The 26,782-nt window shown below is 36.3% G+C and overlaps 1 protein-coding gene across 7 annotated transcripts in view; it reads left to right on the top strand.

Annotated features, from left to right (window-relative positions):
* Positions 1 to 26,782, top strand: part of PPP1R13B (protein phosphatase 1 regulatory subunit 13B) — an 84,092-nt gene that overhangs the window by 37,962 nt on the left and 19,348 nt on the right. For 6 of the 7 annotated variants that reach the window (XM_063333274.1, XM_063333273.1, XM_063333276.1 and 3 more), the window contains exons 2-4: positions 1,648 to 1,795; positions 8,634 to 8,753; positions 10,239 to 10,306. In XM_063333274.1, the coding sequence (XP_063189344.1) occupies positions 1,648 to 1,795; positions 8,634 to 8,753; positions 10,239 to 10,306 (336 nt within the window). Of the gene's footprint in view, positions 1 to 1,647; positions 1,796 to 8,633; positions 8,754 to 10,238; positions 10,307 to 24,012; positions 24,386 to 26,782 lie in introns of those variants that run through there. The other variant, XM_063333277.1, reaches the window with a different exon arrangement.

Here is a 26,782-nt window from a genome sequence, read left to right as displayed (position 1 = left end):
TCTTTGTGGTTCAATATGTGATGCCACACTTTATTTACTGGAAAGATCTGGAAGAACTTTCTTTGCAGACAAAATTACTAATTTTGTCATATTCTTTAGGGACATCTATTATTATAGTATCTTTGTCTTTTAAACATCACTCTATCTCTGCTCTATCTTCATGAGTTTACAGAACAGCATTGTTACTACAGATCGGAAATTACGGTGCAGAGAGAGAGAACGGTTAAAAGTATCAGTTTAATTTTAAGCAGGAGCTTAGGGTCAATATCTTTCAGAGGATTTAGTGTAACGTAGGAATGCTTGTCTTTGAATACAACCTTCATTGATCCTCAAGCAGTCTCACTCAGGGAAAAAATTAATCACTTTAGCATCATTGTATTAGGACCTTGTTTCTTGGTAGAATGTTTTTTATCTTTTCCTTCTTACAAGCCCCCCAGATGTTAACTATATGCTTCCAGCTTTTGCAGTAAATTACATGAAGGCCTATAGGACAAATCCATTGAAAATACTGTATAAGGCGGAGGCCCTCAATAGGGGGAATGTAGCAAACGAACGTATTATTAATGATCATAGAATACATATGCACCAAGCGGGTGAGGTGGGTTAAGTTAATGTGTACAGTTTTTGAGTGTTTGACTTTGCAGCAAGGTACACCTGCTAACATGAAGAGGGATGGGAGTATCTCTGCATATATGTATTTGTGTGCACATTAATTTAAGGTGGAGCAAGGAATTTGAACAGAAGTTTGCATCAACTCAGTTTAGTACTAACTCTTAGTGTTAGGCTTTTTCCTAGATTTCATCCCACTTTTTCTTCTTTCTGTTTTCCTTGATGTCACGTCGTCTTGAATGTCGTTAAGGTGGGGAGGGGAAGAAAAACTATTTTCTGTTTTGTGGCTACTTTCCAACTGGAATAGCTGGGAGCTGTTACTAGAGGAAAAGTCTTTTGATGTTGTAACTTTGAGTGAAGAGAGCGCGCTTACTACTGCTGTGGGAAGGCGGCATGTACAGTCTGATCAACACAGCAAACTTTGGGAGGTGGAGCTAAAGTAGTACAGAAAGAGCTGACTTCTCAGAGGTTTTTAGCTCTAGCAAGCATACTAAGCAAATGCAATCCCTTGAAAAACGTGACTTTTTTCCTCCCCCCCCCTTTTTTTTTTTTAACACTGGGGCTTACCATTTAACCAGAAGCTTACAATTCAACCAAATATAACTGCATCTTCAGACAAACTGCAAAAATGACATCCATCATGCAAAGGGTTGCCCACCTGTGAAGCTTCATGTTACTTTGCCAAAGTATGTATTTATTTGCAACATTTAAATGCTATGATTTCAAGCATCTGACATAGCCAAAACCTGTTCCTTCCCTTCTAGCCTTATTTTCAGACAGAACTAAACCATTTCAACTGAAGCTTTTTTTTTTTTTAAAAAAAAAAAAAGTCAATTCAGTGCACTGTCAAAAAAAAATCAATGCAAAAGACTAAAGCTTTGGCAAAGTTACAAGAAACTGAAGACAACTTTGATGGATTGTGGTAACGAACCATAAGTGTACTTTTCCCCTTACAGGGGAATTATAAATCTGACCCATAATCTCATTCTTGTAATGTGTCCTTTTTAATATTCTGCTGCTTTTTGTTTTTTCTTTCAGATGATATTAACTGTGTTTTTGAGCAACAACGAACAGATTTTGACAGAAGTTCCAATTACACCAGAAACAACCTGTCGCGATGTAGTAGAGTTCTGCAAAGAGCCTGGAGAAGGAAGCTGCCATCTGGCTGAAGTATGGCGTGGGAATGGTAAGTAAAATGTTCAGTGGAAATTGATTTAAATATATGTACCAATTATAAAAAAGGTAAGAGTCACTTTTCAATATTAATGATTTCAAATTGTACTTTTTTTTTGCTAGCAAATTTCAATGCAAAGCATGATAATTGAATGTCGGTAGAGATCAATGCAATTCTTGACTTTTTTCCTCCTCTATTTTATTGCTGAGCATGAAGTTTTTGATAAAATGTATGTGTCTAGAAGACATTTATTTCAAATAGGCATATGCCGTATATTGGATGGAGGGTATTTAAATAAAAATATGGAATCTCAGTGATCTTCTCTTATACCTGCATTCTTTCCAGTCCAATTTCCTCACTATTAGGCATGTGAACACAACCTGAAATTTAATGATTGCTGTAGATTTTTTCTTTCTGTATCACGAATAGCAGATTTTTTGCAGACAGAATTTTGCCAGAATTGGACATAGTATCTCCAGTGTCTTCATGAACACTTCAAAGATTTGACAATCTCCCTTGGGGCAGGTAGTAGTGCCCATATCCTATTTGCGTTGCAATTGTTATTTCACAGAATAATGGTGTGGGCATTTCTTTTCAGCAGTGTGTCAAAACAGCCTGTTATGGATTCTGTTTCTAGATGGATTCTTGCAACTGCATGTAGTGCACACCTCTAGGTTATAGTATATCAATGTATGGATGTGAGTAGAATTAATGGACAGGTGAGAATAACAGTTAGGCAGGTTCCTATCCCTCAGTTACTAACGTCACCCCTGTTTAAGCTGTTTGTGTCATCTGTTTTGTATACAGACTGATGAGGTCATAACTTGATCTTGAATTCTTAAATTTTGCATAGAGAGGGTTTATTTTGGTCAGGGGCATTTTGTCAAACAGACAAAACGGGCATTATTCAGATGCCTTTGGAGCTTTTAAGTATTAGCAATCCGGAGTGGTTTCCTGCTGGGGAAACTATTTCTTCTCTTTTCTAAACTCTTCCAAGACTTTGTAATGGGAAAAGGTGCCTCCAGAAGTCATTTCCTAATGGGATGGGAACTCACAGAGTTTAGGGAAGAGTGAGCAGGAGAGTGGTTAAGCATGTCTGCGGTTCTAGGAATACAAATTCAGTTCATACTTAGAAAACTGTATTTAAGGATAAAACTTATGGGATGGTTACAACTTTTACAAATCGGAAGTTTAGACTACGGAGAGTCTATGATGCCAAGTGCATTGCATAAATTTCTAAAATGGATCTGCAGACTGTGTTTAACAGTGCTCAAATATCCCTAATATTTTCCAATCCTTTGTCTGTGAAAGTGTAACATATATAGTATTATTTGTTCTTCTGCTTTCACAATACTTTGTGGGTGTACTTCCTAAAGTACTGCAGAGAATGTTGTCAACTATCTTCAAAGGGTGACTGGAAGCTGTAGCCAGTGATCCACAATGTCTTTCTGGGACACTTAGCCTTGCAGCGCTGGCAAGTGCGAGCTCACATTTTCTATAATAACCTCTAAGAATGAGAAAATATTTTATCTGTGCATGTAATACATTATTTCTCAAAGTATTAGATATGTCAGGCCGAAACTTTCTATAAAGTGGAAAATAAAACTTATCCAGGAAGTTGTGATGGAGAGACTAAGACTAAATCGTGTATCTACCCTGTGAATTATGCGTCTTTGTTCACATGATAGTCAATGGAGATCTGGATATTACCATGAGTAGAACATGGTGATCACTGATTTCAACTAGTTGTTATCTATTTGATTTTGATCATCAGAACTCTTCCAGTTTTCTGAAGTAAACATCTACATACAGACACCTAAGTTCAGGAGCAGAATCCTGCCCACCTGTTGAATGGGACTGTCAAACTTTGCAAAATGTGCTGGTGGCTCCAAGTTTCTTTTAAAACTCACATGAAGGTGCTTTCACGAATCTAGCTTCACTTGTTAAATACCCAAGGTGATAACTATCATTCTATTCCATTGAAAGTGCAGAACAGAAAAGACTAGAGAGAATGAAAGAAAAAATTAAATGCTCACATATGTTTCTGGATCTCTCAAACAGGCCTGTACTGTCAGCAAAAAAGATGGTTTGCACACTGGTTTTAAGTCTTTCTGACAGGAATTTCAGCACAAGCATTTTGTTTGTTGTTCTTAAATGTAGGATACTGTTACAAAGTCTGTGTGTTGGTGGCCTCAACTTCCTGCCCCAAAGTCTGGGGTACATAAATTTCTCAGTGAAATAACCTGAATTCTTTTTTAACAGGGCATAATATGATATTTTTTCCTTCAGCTGCTCCTGAGAGCTAAATTGAACTCTTTCCCCTGAAGTTTTAAAAATTAATTTTGCCTGGAGCAGAGATATGATGTAGAAAACAAGTCTAAACATTTAAATGCAACAGTTAAAACAACAAACAAACTATGGTTCTAAGTGGGAAGTGTGAAGCAATTTGCAACGAAACTGTGGCATGTTGTGCCAGTGCAAGAGTATTTTTTCCTCTTCTATTACGCTGTCCTTGACACCCCCTCTTATCCTCAAGAGAGGTCTACAAATGTTCTTTCAGAAGACAGTTTGGAAAGTAAAATTCAAAACAAAAGTTAATACAGAAAATGAATAAACTCATTAGGTTTTGTCACACACCATAAGCAGTCTGTTTTCTTGGCAGTCTCTCCATGTTGCACAGGTGACAATTCACAGAGCTCTCCATAAGAGAGAGCTGTCATACCTGTCCTTTTGTGAACGTGCTTAACTCCTCGGTTCTACAGGTATCCACGGCCTCTTTTAGGTAGCCCAGCTGAATAATACATGTCTACTCAAATTCAAAGCAATGGGGCTTGTGGATTTTAGTTCTATTATTAGATACAAAAAGCAGCTGGTGCACCCAAAACCATTTCCTAAATTGTATCGCTCTAACAAAATACTGTCTCTTCTAATAATCTTCCTCCCCAAATGTGTATGTACAAATAAATACTTAGTTTTATTTTTAGAGGGTGACAGAGACCATTTGTCTTCCAGAAAAATGTTATTAAAATCCGTGCAAGTTTGGCTCCCAAAAATTATGTATGATTTCTAGAGTTTAGAGGAGGATTACAATATCTTAGCTATTGGAAAGCATATTTGTTTATTATGTTAACTTTTCTCTGTTTGCTTTTGTGTGGCAAAGATATGGTTGAGGAGCTTCCCAAGAGTTGTAAAATAGTTTAAGTATTGTTTGTATTAGAGTTAAGAAACTGATTCTTCTCAGAGCAGCATGACATAAGCATTTGGTTTATTCTCATTTAATTTTTGTATTTCATTCTCTGTTCCCCCTCCTTTGCAGTTTCTTGAGATGAGTAATAGTTGAAAAAGTCAACACAATTCATGCCTGACTTGTACCACCTTGTGCTTGTGTTTGAATCTTCCTCTCTTTGCATGGAGAAAAAACCACATAGAATATTCTTCCTCATTCCCCAGCTATTGCAAACAGCACTTGGTAAGGAGGTCGAAAGACAGGTGTGACACCAGGAACTTGTAGTATTTTTTCAAGACAGAATGGATTCCAACCATTCAGTCCACCCAGTACTCAATTATTCACTTCATTTACATCTGGAGTGCCCTTCGGCAATTGCTATTAATTGATCTTCCTGAATTTAGTGGTAACACGGAGGCAAGTGACTGTGAAAGAAACAGTTGTTTACTACAAGTGTAATTCTGCAAACCTGAGGGGAGAAAGACTCATTCCTGATCTTGCAGTGAACTCCCCCACTATGGAGATAATCCATTACTTTGTATTCTGGTTTCGTGTATAGCAGGCATAAATGTGTTTATTACAAACAGCGGGATACTTGTAATCAGGATAAAAACAGATTCTGAAGTCTGAAGCTTATTTTGTTTTAAATGGTGGAAATATAGTTTCAACAGAAAGATTTTTGCAATTGTCTTCAAAAGCATTGATGGGGTATCTGTGTTTTGGTCTTTCAGGGTTTTTCAGTCATTTGGAATACTTACAACTAGCTCATCCTCAAAACTTTTGCTTAAAAGGAAAGGAGTTAAGCTCAGTTATTAAAACTCTTTCAGAATTTTCATCCAACCTAAAATCTAAGGCAGTTTTGCAAATAATTATGGATATACGCATATATCATGGTTTTGCACTTAGCTATTCATGGAAACAAATGTTCTTGAGATAAATTTTAATGTGTTGTTCAAGTATTGGGATCCAACCTGTTTATTATTACTCTACACCCATTCTCCTATTTCACCTTTTCTTCGTTCTCTTCTATTTAAACTTTAAAAAGTTAAAGTTTGAAATAGTATTGTGAAGTTATTGACAAATATGTCTGAAGCTATAAGAACTGGGAAAAGTTGAACTGCAGGTTTTTTGTTTGTTTTGGTTTTGATTCTTAAAGAACAGGTATTTCCAGAAAATATCCCTTTGTGCTCTCCTAACTTACAGCAAATATAAGATCATGCTTTCTTCCTGCAGTTTTTCGGGATTTGAAGGATTTAAACTGAAGGAATGAATGGGGACTTCAGTTCTCATCACGTCTTGTGCAAGTGTTAACGTCCATTTCTTCTTCCACTTTCTTTACCGAATCTGTTTTATGTAGCTAAGTTGCACAGAATGATTAGTCCTTCTTTGTTTTTCTTTTCTCTGTTTCAGTGATGATGATGCTGTTGTTATTATTTTAACCTGTTTTCTGTCTAATTTAGGGCAACATATCCCAAATTGGTTTTGTGGAAGAATTGCAAAAGTAGTAGAAATTGTCTTTCCCATTTGTCTCCGTGGTCATGTCTGAAAAATATTAGCCTTGATTCTTCAAGGTACATTGTGTAAATGAAACCTTTTATTTTGAATAGCTCCTAGGATCAGGGCCTTACTTTTAATGGGAGACCAGCCTAACCAGAAGTGGTGCTGCAGCCACTCCTTACCATTCCAGAATTAGCCCAGCCCTGTTCAGACATCCAGTTTCTTGGTACTTTGTTATCAAGCTTCAGTTCTTGCTAAGTTTATCTAGCAATTTCTTTATTTGGGAAAAATCCCTAAAGATTCTTATCTTCTGTGTCATAAAGTCTCTGAACTAAACCATTTAAATATTTTACACTCTGTGATCTTTAGAAGACTCATGCTGCAATTTTAGTGGATATGTTTCAAAGCACTTGAAATCTTACCTTACTTTGGAGTTGAAAAACCTGAAAATCATGTTTATAAAATTCCTTTTCAAGAACTGAGTTGTGATAAGCCACTGACCTTATTCTTGTGTGTATAAACACTATTGACAATGTTTCTTGGAGTCCACATGAGTGAGGAACAAGAAAAAGAAAAGAAAAACATCTACTTTTTTAAATTCAGGTGTTCTGAATTATTTTTTTTTGTGGGTTGTTGGGGTTTTTTTGGTTTTGTTTTTGGGTTTTTTTAGGAAGATAGGTAACCAGTCAGGTGATGAATATAATTAGCTGGTGGTTTAAATGGCCCTTCCCTGTTGAAAGTAGCCAGATCTGTGTCTAGAACCGTGGCTAATCTGTGTTAATCACTCTACCTGCTTGACACAACAGATTTTGACAAGACGCTTTATTGTATTAAATGCATTGTGAATCAAGTGATGAAAACATATTGTTCTTTAAATATTACAATTAAGTATCCCAAAAGTATCAAGATATGTATACATTTGTGTAGTTCATAATGCATATAAATTTAGGTAAACTTCATTATAAAAAGGCATATTTGTGATCATTGTAAAAAGGTGTGTTTCTGATGTGTCTTTCCCAAGCTTTCCCCAAGATATCTATTATCTTTGAATCATTTTGTCTTCTCATGTCAAATGGGTTAAGTATGAAATTGATAATGAATTGTTAGTGGTGCTCTGTCTGGTTGGAGATGCTGTAGTTTGGGTTTTGAGGGCAGAGAGCATTTTGCTTTTAACAGTGAATGCAAACTCCAGCTTTTGGTTTCTATCCAGGTCTGATTTTCTGTAGTAATCTTGGTTTGGCATGGTGCTCCATGTAGGAAAGCTAATTGAATCCCTTCTAGTATAATTTTATTATGATTAGAAGATACCTTCTAATACTTTGCTTAGTATTAGATCTTAAAAGATCTTAAAAGGGAGATTTTATGACCTTAATGAAAACATTTAAAAATAAATGCAAGTATAATTATGGAAACAGTGAAAACTTTGCTTTTGAATTGTATTTTCATTTTGAAATACTAAATATATGGTGTGCAGCCTCTTAGTAATAATATATTTGGTCGGTTTGGAAGAAATAACTACACTATGAGAATGTTTTATGTTTCTTTGGGGGAAAGCAAAGAGACTGACTGCTGCATAGAACTTAGCCTTTATTTGTTCAAAAATTTGTGAGTAATTCCACATATACTGCAAGTTAATGTCTGGCATAGTGTATTGGAGTGGGAGCACCTGCTCAAGTTCTTAGGAGATGAAATGTCAATATAATGATAAGGCTTTTAGTCCAAGTGGAAACCTGGAGGTTCAAATTGAATTAATCACTTCAATATTAGAACAAAATATCCATCTGGTGGTGATGGAGAGCAAAGGTGCAAAGATCAGCATTGGGAGAAAAAGGTTGGGATGCAGAATTCCTAAATTAGAGTTTCTAAACACTGATATTTTTGGTATGGTTTTGCAAACTGGTTATGTTCTGCTGTTAAGCAGTGAGCTATGTCACAATAACAGGGTAGCTTTTAATGCAGTGCAACTATTGTCTGTTGGTCCCTGTTTCTCTGACTTTGCATAAGACAAAATACACTGGATAGATTGAATTGCTGCCAAAAAGGACGTTCTGCTTCTTAATGAGAGTTCTATAAAACTTTGCTTACTTTAAAATAGTTGTGATAAGTTTTTTGGTCTTGTACTTTTAGAACGTCCCATACCCTTTGATCACATGATGTATGACCACCTACAGAAATGGGGTCCCCGCAGGGAAGAGGTGAAATTTTTTCTTCGTCATGAGGAGTCACCAGCCGAAAGTAATGAACAGAGTAAGTACACTTGTCCTGTAGTGTTGTTACCTAAAAGATTTCTGAAGTGAGTTTATCAGTTCTTTCAGTGAGCTTCAGTAGATACATGCAATACAACTTGCTTATACCAGAGCCATTTTGAACCTTCCTTAGTGGTACATTTATTCATGTCTCAAATTCCCTTCTCTAGAATAATTTCTGCTAGTCTGTTGAGTAATACTTCTGCAATAAGATTGGTTTCTATTCTGCTTAATAACTGACCCAAAAATGTTGGTGGCTATTAGAGGTTTAATGCATTTTTTTCCTTGTTGAGAGAAAGTCCCTATGTTTTGAGAGGGTGGGATTGTTCTTTTTGACCTCCTGTTCTCTTTCAGTTGCCCCAGAGAAAAGACTCGGTAAACTACTTTGCCTCCTTCAGAAACTAAAATCTATTTTACAGACATCATTAGCAGAAGTCTCGGTGGCTTTACTTTCTCAGTACTTCACGTAGATATATTTAATAGTGGTGATAATTCACACCTTGAAAAATCGCTGGTCTGCATGGTTCTACAGGAAAAGTGTTTATATAAACAGTGCCATATTAAGTAGGGCTTTCTTAAAAGACTGGAATAAAAAAAAATAGAAGGATTTCAGTTTTCTGATCTAACTAGTACAGACTGTACTTTATGAGAAGACCTTTGAGGCTGTGCATTATATACTTAATGGCTGTCAGAAGGATAGTAAAGGTATCTTGAAGCGAGGTGCATATTTGCATGCTCAGATTATCCTTGCTCATTCAACTAATCTGGCTGCTTCTAACAACGGAATTTCAAGTCTTGGCTGAGTCCTTATTGCTTTGAGCTGGGGTTTATTTTTGTATTTCTAAATGGTTCCTGGTTGCTTTGAATGCCAGAAGTAGCAGGCCAAATAATATATGAGGGATTTTTATATTAGTTAGGTACTTTGTAAAATACTCGGTCATCCTTATGGCAATAAAAATTCAAAGTATGTTAAGAAATTTAAGATACACCTGAAGCTACAGTGTTTCATGTACAAGCAAAATGTTGCCTCTAAACCACACATGCAAGGCTTTTTGATTAATCTTTGACCTATGGATCAATCTGTAGATGAAAATTGTTTATAAGGCATTAGAAAAGCTTCCTCTACTATATTCATTTATATTATATTCAACTGAAGCTACTGCTTCTTGTGGACACAGAAATATGAAACTTTAGTAGTCGTGCTCAGTACATTCCCTTTCATGACATCATTGTCTAAACGCAAGTCAGAAAAGTAGAGCTGCATGTCTGTGCTTTTAAGAGAGGAACTCTGTGAAGTAAGTGCTTTATTTCTGCTGACTCCACTGCTTAAAAAGAATAACTTAATAAGAAAGAAATGGAACTAACAGAATAAAAAATTCACAGGTAAAAGCTTAATATAAAAATCCTTGAAAAGAAGAGATTCAAGAGTGAAAACCATTTGTGTTGAAAAATGAACTTTGCATTAAGAGTGGTACTTTACTTTTAGGTGGACGTCAAGCCCAAAATCAAAGAAATGGCATAAATATACCCATGGAGAAACGTACAGAGAATGGGGTATGTAATAAATCCTACTGGTTTTGGATCAGTTCCATTGAAATATTTGATGTTTTTAAAATTCTTGCGTTTCAAGATCTGTTATGGTGTGAACTGGTGGAAAATGATCTTGTTCTGTTTGGTTGGTTGGTTGTTTTTGTTATAAAATGAATGGAAGAGTATGGCTTTTTCATGAACTAATCTAAATTTTTCTGTATAGATAGAAATTTATTTATGTGACGTGAGAAGCCCCTCACTGGACACATTATTCTTTCTTACTAGTATTGCCTGTCCAGGCATCGCTCTAGTTTGATTTATCTCACTGGTATTGACTCATGACGTAGCCTCATATGTTAAAACATGAGAATGTGCCTATGTATTGGGATGTTTTCAGATGCTAGTAGAAGAGGTTGCATACACCTCAGAGCCACCTCATTATACTGTTTTTATGCACTTGGTTCATTTATACACCTGGGTTTTTTACTAAAATATTACTAGGTTTATAATTTAAAATACATATTACATAGCATAGGCAACTTGTTTGGTGTCATTCAGTGAATCCTGGCTTGAAGATTCTCTTTTACAAATGAAACGTAGTAAATCTCTTTCAAAATTACCACGTCTTAAAAACCTTCTACTCCTGAGCTGAAACTTACTTCGCGCTCTCTCTCTTCTCATCCTCAGTACTAATGAAGACTCTACAGAGTACATTCTGCTCTCATTTGCTCAGGGCCATTCTGCTGCCTTTACTGAGGCACTATAGTTATAGTTGACTATTTTTAAACATTTTTGAATTTCAATAACGCACACACACAAATATGCATCAACAAAGATGTTCGGTCAGTGTGCAGCTCTTTGCAGCTTGTTTTGTGTATGGCTTGCGGGCCTTGTGGAAGGAATTTTTCCCCCCCATTCAAAACAGTTAATCATGTATTGCTTTCTGCGTTCCTTTTCTGTAGAGAACACTAGCTGATATCCTCTGCTGTACAGATCCGTTTATCCTGCTTCCATTGTCATATTGACAATGTAGTGAGATCATAGCACTATAATGTGCTAGGGGAACATAACTCTTTCATGCCCTCCCCTGATCAATTCCTCCATGGAAGTCGTAGCACATACACTTCAGTTGAGACATAATATCTTTGGAAATTAGGACTGGCATGTGCAGTATGCCTTACAATCTCACTTCTTGGTAGCACTAAAGTTTATGATAACATGGCTTTATATTTAGTTCAATTTGCTGTTAATATTTATGGGTAAAGGTCAAATCTGGTAACTTGAATAACCTTTGGCATTCAGAATATATTTTAAAAAACCCCAAAAGTTTGGCCACATAATTAAAATTTATTAGGGAACACCTCACTTTAAAATTACTTTTACCAGGTTTAGGAAATTATTAAAATACAAGAAAGCCTAATACCTGAAAGGGTTACATTTATGTCAATTGTGGTAGGCTTTATGCCAAAAAATGGTACCAATTAGGTTTTTAAAGTGTATAAAACTAAGATTTTTTTTTTTCAGTTGTGCCAAGTTTTAAATTAGAGGGGGAGGGGGGGAAAAAAGAGGTGGCTGCAGGATCAAGGATTTAATCAGCTTACAGTTACGTAATGCATTAGGCTTATTCATTGTTACTGGCATGCTGAATGTTAGACTAGCCCTAAAATCAATACAAACCAATGGAACATTGAAGACAGCTCAAATCTTACCAAATATTCTTCATTGCATTCAGGTATATTATTATTATTATGTGTACGGCTTTAATGATGAAATAATTGATTTTTACTTAATGTCTGGATAGAGTTGAAAGTGTGATGTGCATAGAAAACTCTTAAGAGGAGTGTTTGCTTTAATGTTTGAATCAATAGTCTTGGAAAAAATGGGCAATCTGTCTGGAATTCAATTTGGATAATTCTGTTAATTGGCATTTTGTCATATGCAGTATGATTTTTTTGATCTTTGAAAATATATGTGCTTGATCAGCAATTATTTAAAATAATGGTTAGCTTAAAATCATATTATATAAATGCTTAAATCTCATTAGATTATTTTCCAAATAAAGATTTAATGTTAAAAATCGCATAAGCTATATCTCTTCAAACAGTGAAAAATGCACTGCTGCAAAAAGAATACTTATCTGTAAGTGCTCATCTGAGAGTTTTGAATTCTGCATAACAAAGTCTAAAGGAAAAAAACTATGTGAGATTTTGTAAATTGACAAGTTCTCTTGCTGCTGAGGTGACCTTTTGGGGTTTGCTTTTGTTTACAATTTACCTTCTTGGAAGTGGAATTATGCTGTAATCAGGGCCTGATCTCTTTCAGCCACTACACAAAGGTGTAGATATGTGAGATAAGACTTACATAATTTCCCTTTGCCAGGGAGATTGGAGAGTCTCAAGAGGGATTCTCTTCTTGGAGAATAGCTGCCTCTTCCTTCTCTTCCTTTCATTTGCACGTGTAACTGAGCCAGTTGGGTTTGAATACAAGTTGTAGCAAGGGAGAAATCCTAATTAAATATTGGGGGAAAATGTTTTCTCAATGAGAGTAACAGACATTGGAACAGGCTGTCCGTGGTCTGTGGAACTTCTGTCTATCTGAATAAAAGTCCTGAGCAGTCTGAAATGCTCCGAGCAGGGGTTATTGAACTGGGTGGCTTCCAGAGGCTCCCTTCTACCTAAATTATTCTTTGACTCTGAGATCAGTGGCCATGAAGCAGTGGGCATGCAATGTTGAGTCTTGTTTGCTTCCGGATGCCTAGCATGATGCAAGCTTCATTCCATAGAAGGCAGCGATCCGTGAACAGTGAGACAGAGCAAATATAGTTGTAACCACTGGGGGTCAGTGGTAGACAGGAGAGGGACTGGGAGCCACCCGTCGTGGTGCAGCTACCGTTTATCAACGGGAAAAGTGGATCAGAGATGCACTTAAAGGAAGTCCCAGAAAGAGGACTGGCTTGATGATGACAGTTGTCGAGATGAAAAGGTAATCAGAAAACTGATACATTTCTTGGACACGAGAAAACAGGAAAGCAGATGCAGCTCAGGAGGAAAAAAGGATGGGGTACAGGAACATGATGGGAGCAAAGTGTATTGAACTGAATAGAAGTACATTAGTGTAATGAAAACAGTCTGTGTATGAAGACAATACTCGTTTGCTGTAGTTGCTTGGTTTAAATTATTTTTCTACATAATGTATTTGGGGACAATAAAATGTCAGTTTGCGGTCTCCTGTACCATTCTCTCTTAAACTTATTTTTGCTGTTTCTAATATTAAAATTGCTCCCCGAATTTATAGAGCCTGGTATCAATAAGGTTTTTTATTGATAAATATTGACTGAAACCTTTGCAAAGAAATACAAAATGGAACCTGATTTTATCTCTCACTATGAAATTTGTGTTAGCTTTAGTGTAAAAGAAACTCATCACCGTCATCCCAAACTGGAGAATCACACGGTATAAATTTTCTTAGTCTTGAAGCTGTGACCAGGAGAAAAAGTTAAGAATATCTTATGCTGATGAGCTAACAGAACTGAGCTTCACTTATTTCTGTTACAGTGGCTCAAATCAGGCTTTTAGCAAAAAATTTTACAACGGGTAGTCCAACTGCTTTAGCATCAGGAGACTCATACTTTCATGCTGGGTGAATTGCTCAGGCAAATTCCATTAACAGATAGGTTAAAACTTGCACATATATGTACACACAAAGTAGGCTCTAATAGTACTAATTTAACTTAGGAGAGCATATGGTCGCTGGCAGAGAGTAGATAGCCATCTGATGCAGTCAGTCCCTTTATCCCGTTCCATCGTGACAGTAGTAAAGCTACACTGTTTTGAGTTCCTGTGGCATGGCTTGTCAAATTCTAGGCTTAGAGTTTACATAGATTTACATGTGGTGCCAAAATCCTTGAGTAGAATTGTATGTTGTTCATTAGTTTTAATGATTTGATCCATAAAAGTGCAACCAGATAAAAAGGCATTAAACATCCAATATATATTTTTGTCATATATTTGTTATAATATGACAATTAAAAATTTTAAAATGTGTTCTAAAAAGCATCTGATAAGGAAGTTTCAAAGATGGCTGAAACTTCCTTATCAGGAAGGGGTTACAAGTATACTTGCACAGACTAAATACTTAAAGGTTTCCTTAGCTTGCCAGGCAAAGATATGACAAAATCTAATTGTGAGGAAACAGGCAAACAAGTTAAAAATTCAACAGAAATGGTAACCTCAAGAGATGAGAAATACATTATATGTAAATGCTTGAAGCTTCTCATTTGAAATGTTGAAGGATAAAGAGCTTAGTCTGGAATAGAAGTTGTTCTTCAAACCTGAGCTGCAAATTCAATTTAAAATAAGCTTGTAGGTATTAAGTACTTTCTGTTTGTAACATTTAACAATTTACTTGGGAGAGGCTGCCATTCACATAAGACAGGTTTTAATCAAACTTGTTTAAAATGAACAAATAACTAAGTCAGTTTTAGTAATCTAGATTCTTTCAGAGGTCTTACAGCAAAGTCTAAGCAAGTAACTCCATTAAAAGGTGATATTAATAGCAAATAACTCCATTAAAAGGAAATTTAGGCACAAGGAATTCTAACAGTTGTCAGAGATTATTTTTTTTTCTGAATAAAGTTTCTTGTAGGCTTCCTGGAACATTTTGGCCATGTAAAAAAACAGGTAATTAAATCAGATCCAAGTTTTCCTAATTTTCTGCTGCAACTTTCTCTGTTGCTTTTGTGAAGGAGACAAAAATGCTTGTACCTGTCACTTTTAGAGTCAAGGGTGTTCCCTCATCTAAGACATACATTCCTAAAATTATTTTTACCTGTCAGAGAGAGGAGCCTTGCTGCAGCTACAGCAGCCTTCTGCACTGTCAGATTTCTAGTTCAAGCCTTGGCTCAACTTAATAGAGTTTGGATTCTCCTCAGACTGACGCAGTTCTTCGTTAAGTCTGTCTGAAGCATTTTCCAGGCAGCTGGCAGTATCTTGCCCTTCAAAAAATAGGAAAAAAATCTAATCCAACTGAAGAACTTAAGGTAAAAAAAAAAATTTATTTTAGGAAGTAAAAAAAAAAAAAAATTACAGTCTAAAGCTAATTTTAATGCATACAAATAGCTTTTGAATTCTTGCTGGACTAGAAATCCCAGTCTCTTCACTCCTCAGTAAAGGATAGTTATGTAGGGTAACATCTCCGCAGGACTAATAACTTGGTCTCATAGAAAGAACTTCTGTGAAACTGTAGGGAATTCAAATGGTCTTGGTGTCATACCTCACTCTGAGGCCTCTTGTAAACTTTTCAGGCAGAATCACATCATTCTTGGATTTTGAATGTCAGGAACAGTGTTTTGACATGCCCTGTTCAATCTCAAATATATTTCCATCCATAATGGGCAAAGTGACTAGATGCTTACGTTTTAGGAGAATAACTTGATAAGTTTCATCATGCTTATTCTGTGATCATTTTCCTGTTATAATTTTAATTATGATAGCTTTAGTATATGACTAACATTAGCTCTTTATGTCTGACTTCATGTGTTTTGAGGAGTCTAAAGATTGCTTGACTAATTGGGAACAGGAAACATTCTTGGAACCTACTTGGAACATTGCGAAATGACCCTTTTTCCTCCATGTCGTCTTTGTGTATTTACATAATTTTTAATCTCTGTCACTCTAGAGACCAAATATCTATCTAAATGGCTATGGATATGAGAGATACTAGCTTACAGTATACAGACTTAAGCATACGGACACTTTTACGCGCTCACTTGTAGTACACAGACTTTGTAGTTTTGCTGCTCTTCTGGGCATCAAAGATAGTTCTGCTCAGCAAGCCACAGGGAATAACCCGATGTGGTTTTCTAGTCTGTAACAGCCAACAGGTGGCTTCCCGTTTTGCAGAGGAGGAAAGACCTAAACTGCACCATTTATTCAAGCTACACCTTTAGTTCTCACTTTTTACAGGTCTGAGTTTGCTTTTCCTCAGGCATGCTTTGCAGTTTTACAGCAATATTTAGTTGCAGGTGTCCCTGGAAGGGGGAGGATGAGAAGTCCTGTCCATTTGTTTTTTTTTAACCTCTAGCTATGGTACTTATTTTCATATATTTGTATTGTGAACATGGAGCAATACAATTCACTCTTTTTACCTGGATTTCTAACTAAATGAAGCATGTGTAGAACTCCCTCCAGTTGTCACTGCACATAGAGATCCTGAGTTGCTTGGCCCTTATATAAAGGTAGAATAGTTTAGAGTGAGTGCTTCAGCTGAGGCATAACATTATACACATTAGCTCATAAAGTAAACGTTACTTAAAGAGTTCATTTGTTATTTTTCATGAAGTATTGCTGTGCTTTCACAGTCCTTACGCTGGCACTGTAAACTTCAATGCGTTTTGTCACAGTTGTATCCTTCTGCAGTCACCTTAGTATCATATTTAGTTAAGCCCAATATTTTAATATTAAGTTATTGTAAGGAAGATGAGACTTGTCCTTCCTTTTATTTCTGTAGTTCCTTACAGGAGGCAGATTATGAAATTCACTGTGTCAGTGCAGAGCTCTGAGAGCTTAATTGTGAAATTAAGAGTTTAGGCTGTCCCTCTGTCTCTCTGAGCAGATTTCAGTTCTGAGCAGGAGACTCTTCTGGTTCTTGCAAGGCCAACTATTCTTTTTCAGGCCACCTTTAGAGTTCTCTCTTTTAGGTAGCTGTGTCATCTACAGATTCATGTTCCCTCTCATCTTTTCCACAGTCTCTGTGGCTTTTCTTGTGCAGTGCTGCTATGTCCTCCTTTCTCTGACACACCTTTCCATGTTCGCTGCCTGTTTCATTTAGTTTCCTGTCCATCTAGCCTTTGGACACCTAGCGTACCTGTTTCCCACCCGTATATTTTTCCCAGGGAAGGGAACCTTTCCATTTCTCTATTGTCTCTGCAGCTGTCTCCAGATCCAATTGTTCTTAGGTTTGTTCCCCCTGCAGTCTTCCTCAGATCAAAGCGGAGAAAATGAAAGTCCCTCTGGCTAATTTAGGAGCAAGGGAGTTGAACTTGTTTTTCTTCTCTTATTCCTACTGGATGATCTTACTCTACAGCTCATACCTTTTCTTGCTTGCTAAAAATAAGCCTGTTCTTTATGCAGCTGGGATATTCACTGTATTGTGCTTGGCCATACAGTTCTTCAGTGTCCTTATGGAGACCCATTTGGCTGGATCTCTTGTGTAAGTGTACTGAATCACGCTTGAATTGCTTTCTTGAAAGAACGACGAGAGGGTGAACTTGCATGTAATTTGTGAGTTTGACAAGGTAAATTACAGTTTTTTATGGTGTTTATCTTTCCCAATATCATAATTTTTAAATCCGTACGAAATTGTTAATGGGGTATAGTATTTTCTTTAATGTTTAGTATTTAAAAATCCTCAGGTCTAGGTTTTGGCTTGCTGCAATCTTCTCTGACTTGCAGCTTCTTGATTTATGCTCTTAGACACATGCTTTAGCTTTATTGCTGCCTCATGTATTCATCTTGTTACATGCAAGATTTAAGAAAAAGCTGAAGTATATAGGGAAAAGCATATAGCAAACACTGGAAAGGTTATTTGCATAAGATTGTGGTATCTGTTCTGACTGTACTGTTTGCCTTTTATCTTAGGCAGTCTCTGTTAATAAAGAAATTCTTTGTTAAATTTCAGGTGGTATGGATTTCTGTCACTTTATACAGTAAAATTAAATACAAAAAGTAATGATTTTTCTGATCTTTTTGGTATTCAGTTTTTGCACTGAGTTGTTAATACTACAAAAATACAGAAGGAACAAAAAATTCATGTGGTTTTAAAACTAAATTGTCTTTATTCTTGTATTTTCAATTTAACCTGATAACTGTGCAAGAACTGTGTATTGCTCAACATTTTCCATTGAATAGGAAAAGTGCAATGAATCAAGCTGATTGTAGCTGACAGCTGGCTTGATCTTGCTGTGATTAGGTCTTTTACTGCTGGCAAAATCCACTAGCCTTTTCCGTTAGCTGATTGTTGATGAATGCAGAGAGACAGCTTTTCATATTGATAAAGAATTTGGGGAAACCTTTATTTCATATGGGATAAGATTAAAAAATATCCTACCTCTTATTGATTGCACCGAGCCAACAAGCCATGCAAGAACTGCTAAGATGTGTACAGTTGTTGATTTGGCTTGTTCACAGCCAACAGTTAAACAGTGTAGACAAGAAAATAACAGAAACATGGAGTTGAAGCATGTTGAAGCAACGCAAATGTTTACAGCCGATGGGCAGTGCTGCAAAATAAAGATGCGCGCTCTTACAATTACATGGGAAAATAGTGAACAGGTAATTAATTACTTTTCAAAATTTGTTAGTTTTACACTTTAGTGGTCATGTTATTTAAATGCTGTGTAGCTTTTGCACTTTAGTTTAAATGATTGTGGGTTTTGTTGTCACATGACTGGAATGCAGACCAGTTTGGCTTTTGTAACACCTTATCTCTGAATTGAGATTCTTAGTTAATCAGATCTTGTTAGATGGATTTGCTACAATTTTCAATTTTTAAGACATTATCAATAGCTCGTTACTTCAAAATGTCATTCATGGTCAACTTTTGCTTTTAACAACTTATGTTTTATGGGAATTGCAAGTTGTATGCTAAGTTTCACAACATAGCTTTCAATTACAGGATACTTATTTTCAGTACTTTTGTGTTTTGGAAATGTTTTATTATACTGTTCTCATAAATAATATTACATCACGAGAAAAACTTCATATTGAAACAATTACTTAAGGGAAGCATAAACGCACATTTGATGCTAAACATGTTATTCAGACTAATGATAAGTGCATCTTAACCATACTTAGCTATCCTATCAAAATAAGATGTTGCTTTTCTAAAAGACATAGAAAAATACAGTTCCAAGGCTATTTTTAAAGGCACTTGGACAGTGTAACATGTCTGTTACTCAAAATGACTCTGAGTAAAAGGACTGGTGTTGTAAACAGGTCTGAAGTTTTGTGCACAACTGATCTGTTATTTCTGTAAGAATGCATAGTTTCTTTAAGATAATTTGCTTTTGTTAGGAGTATGAGGTTGATATTTCAATTCAAATCAGCTAGTGGGTATTTTAGCTGACACTAAAGTTAATATAACATGCTAAATATTTCTGTGGCTGTTTAAAGGTATCTGCAAGGACAAGGAAGGAGGGCAGTAGTACTTTAAATAAATGAGTTCCAGATACTACTTTCCCGTATTGTAGAAGTGATTTATAAACAGTTTATTTCATATGTAGCAGATATTCAATATATGCTTAAATCCATTTCTAATTTTGAAAACCTATTTTAACATTGTTTTGATACTTTTAAGTTCTGCCTTTTCTTAGCTGTTCTGTGCAAAATAGACGCCAGCCTCACTTGTTAAGATTTCTAAGAAAACAATATGGGAAAACAGGAAATCTGGAATCTGCTTATACTGAATAGCCTTTAAATATTTTATTACAAAGAGTGACTTATTAGTATCAGCAGGTTGGAGGAATTGCTAATAAGGTAGTGCAGTTTATGAGAGATGTTAAGATTTTTGTCAAATACTGATAATGTGAGACTTTTCAGCAAACTGTGATACAGTTGAAGTGTGTTTATTCTAAGAAACTGTTAATGTATTTATTTGCACAAATAAAATAACATTTTTATTATGAATTTCTGAGTAAAGTTACCAGATTCTGTTTGTAGTGTTAATTTCAAGATTATTTGATTATCAAGAGATAGCACATGCTAGATATATTTTCCTTTAATTCCCAATATTCTGGCTGCCTTTTCTGGGTTTAATTAGCTTGTTCATTTCCATTAAGCTAAAAAAGGCACATGCTATTGTCATTGGATTCTTTAAAATGGATTTCTGCTACCGGCATGTTTCTGACCCAATTAAAAAAATGCAAGGCAGAGCTGTGGATAAAGCTATTAAACTGGAAATAATGTCATCCATGTCGAGATCAGCAAAAACTCTGGTTTAGTTTAAATAAAACCAGATATGTTCTTTTGTCTTAGTATAGTGTTACGTATGAGTTTTCACACAAAATTTTCAAGCTGTTTTCATTGTGTATGACACTAGGATCAGTTTTTATGGAAAATTTGGTCAAAATCTATTAGAATTCTTAAATTTGATGATATATAGGGTCAATATGTTTCAGAAATGTAAGGAGTTCACAATCAATAATCTTCAGCAGATGCTGCATCGTGTGTTCTCCTCTCATAGTCCCCAGATAGCACATGGAGGCCGTATACGTTTCATGGAAGACCTATTTAATACAGAACTGGTATAATAAACTCCCGTATCTTCCATCTGTTTTCCACATCACTGCGGTTGTGCTGAGGACAGGTACCCAAGTGTGTGCTGGCTTATTCTTATCAACAACCTTTAAAGCTTTGTTGCCGACTGGGCTAGTTAAAGCATCCCCTAAACCATGTTACTTTGAATGAGGCTTAAGGCAGAAAAGGTATGCGTGACTGATGGGCTTCTGCTGCTCGAGTCCAAGTTAACAGGGGAAAATTAGGAAATCTTTTGCTAGATTCAGCAGGCAAAGCAAGCTGTTCCTTTATTCCTGTAATTTGGTAGTTGTGCAGCCAGAGCTGTAGCTCTTCCTTTGCTCCAGATGTGGCCCACTGAGATGAGAGCTCCCTGTTCTGGGGAGGCTGAGAACTGTCAGAGCCCTGATCCCAACCTGGAATTCACTGGCTGGGGAGCACTCCGACCTACCGCTGTTCATTTTACGGTTGTCAGTCTTCTTTGTACTGGGAAAATGAGCATTTATGTGATACACTTCACTTTTTGTCCACATACTCGTATACTTAGTCCCAAACCTGTCAGTTCTCTGTTTGTCATGTAGCTATATAGATTTCTGGCGTTTGACAGCTCTACAAAGGTAAATGTCTAGTCTGGAGGTAAGCCTTGTATTCCCTCATTTGCCCTAGGAAGAAATAGCGACTTAAAACTGCTATAGGTTATGGAAAACTTGAGTCTTTCAGTATGTGCAGTAAAATCGGAATATTTACTTTGCATTTCTATGTAGGCATTTTAAACCTTCACAGGAGCAGCTTTTAGTACCTTTCTGGCCTTTGCTGTCCTCTCCTATTAGGCTGGTGAAGATGGTGTTTTCTCTTTGCCATAGCAAAATTGTGTGCCTTACTAATGAATCCCACACTGGGGAGTAAATTCTTTAAATCATGAGCCCAAAGGAGTTGCTGCTTGGATTTTTCTCTCTCTGCTGGAGTTTCTGCCTCTAATTGAGTATTGATCTTTCCTCTGTCTGTGTTTTTGGGGGTTTCGTTTTGGAGGGGGTGGGGTGGTGACCCCACCCTACTAGCCTTTGATATGCTGGTGTTGTCCCAACCTTGATAAAGAGTGTTTTCTTTCACACTTATTCTGGCTGAGGATATGGTTACCTTTACCATCACAAATGCTTTTGGGAGGGGTGGTATGGTGTACTTCAGAGAAGGATTGGGGGTTTTCTGGGGCATTGGTTTTTTTTGTTGTTTTTTTTTGGGGGGGGGGGGGGGGGGATGGCGTTGTTTTTTCGTTTTTTTTCCCAGCAAAAAAGGCTGTTTGGCCAAAACATTCCTTTTCTGTACTACAGCGTTAGAGTGGCAGCCTATGTAAAGAATAAACAGCGTAGCTGGGTTGTGGGTGAGATGTATGCTGCATTACCTTTAGTACCTGCTCTGTATTGACTTGTCAATAAATTAATAGGTGGTTCAAAGTAGTGGGATACAAGCAGAAAAGCTTTCTGGGTAGCCCTTTTGATGGCCAAAGTCAGAACCAGCCATTCTGGGCTCCAAGGCAAAAGCTCAAAAGCTAAGACTTTCTCACCTCCCTGCACGCTGGTTTGATTACATGTTATCTGGGTTATGTTGGACAATGGCAATCGGTGGTTTAACCTCAGAATCATCTCTGTGACAAGAGAGAAGGGTGGACCAAAGTACTATAAGAGAAGTAGTAAACAAGGGAGGTAAGGGTAGAGGTGATGGAGATGAATGATAGGAAGAAGACTAGAAAACATGTGAGAGAGAGTACATTGTACATAATGCATTGTACAAGAACATGCATAGGAGAAGGTAGAATATGGCCAGTTTCAGGAGGCTTGAGGTACTTGAACCTACACTTTCTAGTGCGGGGCATTGGGAAGGGAACTGCAGAGGAATTGTGTGGGAGATGGGTGTGAACACCTATCTTAAAAAGAAAGAAGGAATAGATAAGGGAAGTTAATGACATGGTGGCTCTTGCAAACCTAGAAAAAGATCTGAAGAGATAGGATGCAGGAAATGATTGGTAAATTCTTGTACTGCTCAGGTTTTCTTTTTCAATTAATTGCTTACATTATGCGTTACACTGGCTGTTTGAGTGGTGAGGTGTTGCTGAACCTAAACATGGCATTGCCAGTCGTTATGGTGGCCTGTAAAGCTTTCGAATATTTGTTGTTTTCCTTTAAAGCTCTTCTTTCTGAAATCATAACAGTCTCAGGTGTGGGTTTGCTATATGTTTTATTATTATTTTCAAAGTAACTTTCTGTTCTTACTAGTCCAAACTTAAAATAATTATGAGAAATAAGTATCTTCATGGCTTAGACACGGAGGCAAAGAAATGCATAAAATCAAACCACATCCTAATTATCTTCTTTTAAAAAATAATCTATCTCAAAAGGTCAGTCTCACGTTTTTTTTTTATTTATTTTAATATCGACCTAATTAGATTCCTCTTAAAGATAGTTTTCTGATGGGAGTAAAGACAAAAAACCACTGGAATCTGCCCTCATTGCTGACATGTCTCGACTACAGTACACTGGTTGTCAAAGAAATATTTTGAGTTCAGGTGCAATTTTTCATTTACTGTTGTGGGTTGCCAATGAGTAAGCCATAATAGCTCAGAAGCATGTAGACTGAGGAGTTTGTGGTGATAGACAGAACAGCATAGTGTGAGGGTAGAAAGAAAGGAAGGAGGAATAAGAAAATGAATTTTCAGAGTGACAAGACTAATGTGTAGAAATAAATATTAAAGGAGGTTCCTTTTCTTAATTAAATGCCTAAGGTATGACTTGTTTTGAGGCTGCTTGTAAACTGGTTCCCAAACTATTTAATTACTACTGTACCATTCATCTCACCTGTCTCAAAAATATTAATCATCAAATGGTAAAATATTAGCTTGTAGTAGGAGGGTAATGTCAGAAGCTGAAACTCCAGTTCATTACAAATTCAGTGTCTCATCATGACCTTTTAAAGTGCATGCTAAACAAAAGAAATACAATTTATTTTTTTTTAAGATTCTTGTCAATATTAAGAAATTAGGGGATATAGCTGTAAAGTATTCTTGTCTGTATGACACATACATATGCATACATAATACTTCCTTAGTGCCTAACAATGCAGTGTTTGCTCTGCAGCATTTCATTTAGGAGTTCATCTCTGTGTAAATGCTTCTGTGAATCAATGAAAAGAAATTTACAATTCAGCAAAACTGTCTGCTTTGATGTATCACCGTGTAGCAAATGAATCTTTGGAATCTGGAGGAGTAGATATTTGTAGTGGCTTTTTAGTACCTCCTTCAGAAGGCAGTTCGGTAGGAGGTAGGTTTCTCTTGCTGCAGGAGAAAGGAGGAGGTCTGGACCTTAAATGTGATAGGCTCGTGTTTGTTGTGAGAGGTGAGTGACTTCATGGATGAAATTGTTAATAACTAGTATGAGCAGCACAAACTTCAGAATCCGAGAAAGCGACAACCTCATTAAAGAACTGAGAAAATGCAGTGCTCTCTTTGCTTCGCATAACCTGAGGTTCCGAAGAAGGACCGAGACTGACTTTTTTTAGTGGTGGCGTTTGCATACAGATTATTACAAGTAGACTGAACAAATACGAAATGCTGTAAATGAATTGATTCAACTAGACCTGGCAAGAGAGAGATTCAGTGTTTTTCATGCTGTTTCAAAAATTTTGCCGTCCTGTTTTGGAGACCTGAAATCAGCAACAGTCTATCTGAAAATAATTGATTTGATGTCAAAGAGGAATTCTGCTTCGTCTGTTTGCTGCTTTTGCCATGTGGATGAGAAAGAACAAACTGCGAGTGAAGTTACAGGTTTAAAATTTTATTTCCTCAGCTGCCTCTTCTTTTCTTTCCTCAGTATAGTGGAGTTATTTTAAGTGAAAGGGACACTTACTGGTATTCAGTGAGGTAAACATTACAAGATTTCTCATAGGGCGTTTGTATTTAAATGGTTAATTATCACGGTTTCCCATGTTCTTGCGCTTTGCCATGTATAAAAGGTTTTGAGACATTACACTTTCTAAATGGAACATTTTACAGTAGTTAATAGCTTCTTCAAGGAGAAGCTAATATTTGCATTCATCTTATAATTAATCTTCTATATTTAACATAATACAAAATAATGTGGTACTTTTTTCAGGCATTATAAGATATACTTTCAAATTTGCTTATTTAAAGCAGTAAAAAATTCAGAGCTTTTGGATCAAACGGGTTTTTTGTTGCTGGTGCTTTTACAAACCAGTTTTCTTATAATCATTGTGCGTTCCAGGTTACACTTTTCATTTAGAAAATCTGTAATTTTCACTTGGTGAAATGGCTTTTTTACTTTTAAATATGCAAAAACCCTATACAGATACCACTTTTTGAGTCTGGATATATTTTTAACAAGATTTCTTAGCAGAATAAAACATCTCTCCATTTCTTAGGCAATGTTATACTGAAAATTACTGCTGGAATAGAATGAGCTATCAACATTGTTAACTTAAACTGAGGATCAAAACAGAAAGGGGGGAAGCATTGGGAAGACTTTGCATAGTGTGATGCAAGATGTATATTTTTGCAACAGAGCATAGGTGTATTGAGAAAATACTATAAATTCACAACCCCCCACCTTTTTTACTTTTAAAAATCAGTGATCCAGAGGGAAGCCTTCAAGCCATTCTGAGTCCCTTTTAAGAATTACCTACCAAGTCCAGCAGAAGCAGATGTAGAGGTTTAGGTTTTTCTGGCAGAAGGTCATGCCAAAGGAAGTTAGCAGAGCCTGAACATATTCTAGGAACAGCATCTGGTTTTTCTATGTTATTTTCTTGTCTCAAGTGAACATGTTTTGGTTTGTGGATGGCACTTGGAAAAGCTTCCTTACTTTCTTACCCAATTAGTGACTTTCAGTCTGTAATTAATAATAAAATGTCTCTCTTGATTTATTAGCTGGTGGCCACAAGTGTGTACAAGTTATTTGGCCTTAAAGAATATTGCGAAGGACTTCTGTCTGTCATAAGACATGCTAATAAAAAAAGTACACACTACTACATTCAATCTTTTTTTTTTGTTAATTACTGTGTTCACTAACAAAGTGTTGAAATAGAAAATTATTGTTCGGTATGGATTGTACCTTTTATTCTGGTTCCACTATTCTATATAGCTATAACTGTAAAAAAAATACATAGTTTTTTTTAAATTACTTCTCTATTATAAGTAGTTTTCATTACTGTTTCATTACTGTTTTCATTACAGTTTTAAAAGTTATCTGGCTCATTTCAGTGACTAACCTTGAGGTGCATATCTTATCTGAATAATTGTATGCAGAAACACGAAATATTAATTGGAGTTCAGGTAGCAAAAAAAAAAAAAAAGAGATAGTTATTTTAAAACAAATATTATTTTGCTTTCCCGACTGAAGCTTAAAGAAACAGGCATTGGTTGGAGATCTGATACTTCAGTAGGAATTTGATGTAGCAATATGAAAACAAGCCATTCAAAGTGGCTGAGATACTTTGGTATCAATAAGATGTTTGAGGAGAATTTTACTTTTCGTGGAGCGACACACAAGTATTGCAGGGGACATGTCAGACAAGATCACTATGGGACTGCATCGGAAGTCAGTAGGGCAGGCCCAGAAAAGCAGTTTAGCTAAATCAGCTTTCCTGTGGGATCAGGTTTGATGAGATCCACAATCTGATGCTTGATTGATTGCGGTGGGGCGGTGTTTGGTGGGGTTTGTTTTGGGTTTTTTTTCCCTCTTTCTTTTTTTTTTTTTTGTGTGTGTGCTGGTAAAACCTTATTCCCTTTTGTGAACGTTCATTTGAAACAGTTTTACTTGTCAATATACACTAAACATTTAATTCTCTTTTCTTTTTCAGCAATATTGACTATGTTGGGGATAGGAAGTGATGTGACTTTGATTTGGTTCACTAATAGTGTAGTCATGTAGCTCGGTGAAAATACTACGTTGTTTATTGAAATATTGCAATGCATCAGTCCAACTTTTACATTGATCCACTAAATTGACCAAATTACATTTCGATACCTTGAAACAGATGTTGGGCTATTCTGAACTTTCCAGTTTTCCAGCATAATTTTTCAAAAGCTGCTGTTTTCTTTCTGTGCAAATTCTAAAGTTGTTGTTAAACCGAGCAATGCTAAAGTTGTGGGTTTTGGTTTTCTGACTAGCAAAGCAGGTATTTGGCAAGCGTCAGCTTCTAGAATTTG

Source organism: Chroicocephalus ridibundus, chromosome 4, assembly GCF_963924245.1.
Source record: "Chroicocephalus ridibundus chromosome 4, bChrRid1.1, whole genome shotgun sequence".
NCBI lineage: Eukaryota > Metazoa > Chordata > Aves > Charadriiformes > Laridae > Chroicocephalus > Chroicocephalus ridibundus.
The sequence above is the reverse complement of the archived record's forward strand: the minus strand, read 5'-3'. Positions and strand labels throughout refer to the sequence as shown.